The sequence below is a fragment of the Trypanosoma equiperdum genome, assembly GCF_001457755.1.
Source record: "Trypanosoma equiperdum strain OVI genome assembly, contig: ctg_1769, whole genome shotgun sequence".
Classification (NCBI taxonomy): Eukaryota; Euglenozoa; class Kinetoplastea; order Trypanosomatida; family Trypanosomatidae; genus Trypanosoma; species Trypanosoma equiperdum.
The window spans coordinates 9,259-13,661 of NW_027123803.1; the positions used below are offsets into that span (position 1 = coordinate 9,259).

General features: G+C 40.9%; 1 protein-coding gene across 1 annotated transcript; it reads left to right on the top strand.

The window, feature by feature from the left end:
- Window positions 1-2,662: 2,662 nt before the first annotated feature.
- Window positions 2,663-4,309, top strand: TEOVI_000691500 (conserved protein, unknown function; the record flags this gene model as incomplete). Its single annotated transcript, XM_067223074.1, has 1 exon — window positions 2,663-4,309. The coding sequence occupies one exon, from the start codon at window positions 2,663-2,665 to the stop codon at window positions 4,307-4,309; it is 1,647 nt and encodes a 548-aa protein (XP_067079175.1).
- Window positions 4,310-4,403: the final 94 nt, after the last annotated feature.

The following is a 4,403-nucleotide window of genomic DNA, read 5'->3' on the forward strand; positions in this document are numbered from 1 at the left end:
AAAGTCTGAAGGTAATGGCGGCGCAGAGATTTTTAAATGGAAGTTGAAGTACCCTATTCAGATTCTTTTTTTTTTCCTGTTCATTTGGATGTATCAGATGCTGCGAACGGTGGTATCAATAGGTTTAGATGATACCGAAAAGGAATGAAATTGTAAAGAAGGAGTGTTTATGAGTGAACGATTTATTTGGAACCGTATTCGTCCATTCACAGATAATAGTTGGTTCCGTAAAGATAAAAAGAAAAAAAAAGAAAGTACAAGAAAAACGGCTCGAAACTTTCAGTCTTCGTTTTCAGCACAAAAACGAAAAAAGAGAAGAGAGGTGGCACGGAGAGACTCATGAAATAGCACTGGCGCACAAATTAATGTGAATAATTTTTTAAAAATTTCTTCGCCTCTGCCCTCAACGTGCCAAATCATTTGTGACGTGTTCCTTCGAGACTTGATATATCGAGTTCGTGCATTTCTTCACTTCGCAAAAAATAATTAAAGTTAGTGTGAGGTGGAAAGAAGAGGAAAAGGGAGGGAAACAGAGAACTGGTGAGAAATCTTTATTGCATTGTTTCCGCTTTTGTCGCTAGTCTCGGTTCCGATGCGGAACTAATTTTTGCTTTAAAGGTTGCACCAAGAGTTTTGGTTATGTGCTCGTATTTTTGTGTGAGCGACGAGTTTTTTTTTTTTTCTTACCTTTTATCTTTTTGTTCGTTTCAGCCTTACGCCTTTTTTTTAAAAAAAAATCTCTCTCTTTTACTAATGTTAGCAACGTCGGTCAGGGTGATGTCGCCGTTGTTCTTTTTTTTTTTACTTTCTTTTTCTTACCTACTCTATGGAGCCAAGATTCGTGTCGAATTTATACTTTTTGAAAGAAAGAAAAAAACAAAAAGAATGTTTGTGAGGTGGTGTTATTCGAATACGAGCAGAATTATGGAGTCGTTAAGTTGATTTTGATTATGGTAATTATATAAAAGACGGTAGAAACATTTTATTATTGTTATTACTATTGCTTCGTTTTGTACGCCGATATTTCCACTTCAGTTATTATGTTTGCCACTTCAAACAAGTTGGTTGATAAATGTTCGCAGTAGAGAAAAATCCACCAGTGTTGAGAGGGGGTGAAGATTCTTTCTTTATGTTTTGTGGAAAGGAGACGAAGAACTACACAAAGTGAAGCTTACTGTGATGGATGAATCCTGTAGGATGATAACAATGATGCATAGTGATAGTAACTGCTTGTGATTGATCGTTCAGGTATCATATTTATTGTATGTATATATACATATATATATATATATATATCTGTATCTGTGTCTATCTGTCTATATATTATTATAATATAATATTATACAATATAATATTAATATAGTATAGTATATTATATTATATTGTATTATATTATATTAAATTGCATTCGGCTCTTCTCTAATTTGTGTGATTCGAATGTTGCGGGCAGGTGTGCCACATGTTCTTTCTGCCCGTAGCCTCCTTGATCTTTCTTGCACTGCTTCCCCTCTATTATTATTATTGTTATTATTGCCGCTGTTACTCACCTTGTTCATATATTTCTTTTCGTTTCGTTCTCTTCACTTCTCTTCCTCTTCTGTCTGTCTCTTCTACTTTTCTTTAATTTCTCCTTCCTTTTTCACGTATTCATTACAAATTCTTCGAAGTGTCTTTTTCTCTTGTATCATCTTGTATTTTGTTCGTTTTGTTATTAATTAGTTTCCCTAATTGAGTGCGGTCGCTACCTATTTTCCCCACCACTACGGACGTGGGAATAAATACAACCACAGACCACGCACATTTATATATTTGTTTGCGTGTTTATATATATTTTTTGTAGATACTCAAAAATTCAAAAAGGAAAGCAATATTAATATTAATACACACAAAAAATACAAAGAAAGGGAAAAGAGGGAAAGCTCAAAAGCAAAAGGAATAGAAGCTTTGCTTCAAATTCTTTATTGGTCGAAACCTCCTGTCGTAATTTACAAGGACAGGGAAGTACGTTTCTCCCAAGAGCAGAAATTTCCTTACAGAAAAATAAATAAGAAACGGCTACAGAAGTTCTTGAGCATCTCATATATTTATTAACTTATTTTCATCTATCTTTATATTTGTATCTATAGTGTCGGAAACCAAAATAAATAAATAAATCAAGGCGAAGAACAAACAGAGGCAAAAGAAGGAAGTAAGAGGATAAGCAGCAGACAAAGTTAGTCAAGTGGTTCATTATAGCGAAAAATAAAACAGTGTCTACCATAGTTCAAGCGCAATATTATATTTGCATATACACGCATTGGTAAGTTGTACTTTTTTCCCCCTCGTTTTTATTATTATTATTATTTTTTTACTTCCAGGCCACTCTTCCTTTCATACCTTACTCCGGCCATTCATAACCTCTGTTTTGGTTGGCGTCCGCTGCCGTCGGTTGGAGGCGTATCTCTGAGTGCTTTGGCGTCTGTTGGTGCGATAAAATATCGGCGTTGGGTACGTGGATTCCGGAGCAGAAAAAAAAAACAAAACCAACATAAAAAGAAAGCATAAAGGGAACTGGATTGAGAAGGCGTTACATAACTATTATTTAGCAGCCACACACTCCCAACATTCCCGTCATTTTTTGTGTATTGTTCAGACAATCCATACGAGTTGATTAAGTGGAATCATGCGGCCCGCTCCCACGGATGCTAACATGTATAACAACGTGAAGAAGAATGATGCGGATAACGGGCTGAGTTCATCAAACCACTATAACAGTGTTAATTCCGTGAAAACTAGAGAAGGTACGCATAAGGTTTTAAGACTTGGGGTCGGCACGTACAGCAACGACTTAAGTAAGCGGACTGGTGCGGTTACGGCGACAAATGCGCTCAACTCGCAAGGAAATTCCGTTAGGACCGATCCCGCAGGGACAAGAGGTCATCTCACAAACTCAGCAAGGCAACACAAAAATGCGGAGAGTCCGGTAACGGGAACATGCAGCACGGGGCAGTTGAAAACCAACTGCTCAGTGGGAACTGAGGGGAAGGCGGGTGGTACAACACAACCCCTAAAGTTGTTGCGACCGCCAATGACAACTGTAGAGCCAATGGAAAACCTCACGGGGTTAATTTCGCCTTTAGAGGGTTCGGCAACTGCCAGTGACTCGAGCGGCAACTGCCGGCGGAAGACGGTACGAAACCTCCCACTGATTGATGTCACACCACAACCACCAGCGCCGCTTCCCAAAGGTCAGGACACCGGTGGAAGCAAAAGAAGTGGATATATCACATGTCAGCGTGTAAAACCTTCCATATCACTGAAATCCCTCTCGCCAAACGTGTCACCGCCCTCCACCAGAGTGCTTCCAGATGTTCACAGCCCGCAATCGGTAGCGTTGCGCCTGCCACTACGCCATCAGCACGCAAAACCAACCGCCGTTACCAATTCCACGCAATTGGAGCCCATGTGGAAGGAGCGAGGAAAAAATGATGAGCATCACAATAAAGCCAATGAGGAACTGAAAAACATTGCGGACAAGAAGGTGGCGGAGACTCACAACGAAGGGAAGTTTACGAATATTATAGGTTGGGTTTCGGTTAGTGAAAGAGTGGAAGCAGCAGCAAATAAGACACATGACACAGGCAATGAGTCAAGCGGAGTGATACAAACTGGTCAACGTGAGGATCCCTCGCTAGTTCTTGCCGAAAGCTGTGCGCATATGTGGGAAAGTTTAATGAGGGGTGCTGCAGCGGGCGGTTCTTCTCTCTCCAGTTTAGCCGAAAACGCCAATTGTCAACACAAAGGGGATAGCTCTGCAAAAGATGTGGAAAGGAAGTCACTTGAAGCGAGTTCGACAGAAGTAAAGAAGGATGATATCGTGCGGCGAGTGGTTGATTTAACCACGTGGGCGGCCACACCACTTTTATCGGTAAATGACGACCTTCACACATTGTTGAGACATTCTGCAGCAACACATCATCAGTGGTGTGGAGAGCGGGATGCCGCCACGAAAGATAATCCAATTACGTTAGAGCGAGGAGGAGAATTGAAGACGTTGAATCACCGCGTCCACAACGTTATCGCCCAAATTATTCACCCGAAGCGTCCACTACAGCCAAGTTACCCGAGCAGAATGCCTTTAGTAATGGAAAAAGTTCACGGCAAACGTCGTGCGGTTTCGCCGCTTCGTTTCTATGGACCGAAGGGAAAAGTGATTGGTCCACGATGGTTTGAGTCCGCATTGGATGATGCGAAGCGTGTGGCAAGTCCCAATATTGGGCTCCTTGAGGCTGGAGAAGCGGAAAAGGCAATGAGTTGCAAACGCTCTTAGAAACGACAGGTGAAGGAACAGTATTAAAATAGAACGAACGAAAAAAAAAACAAAAAAGGAACAGAGGGAAGATGTGTCTGGGGGGGAGAGGGGG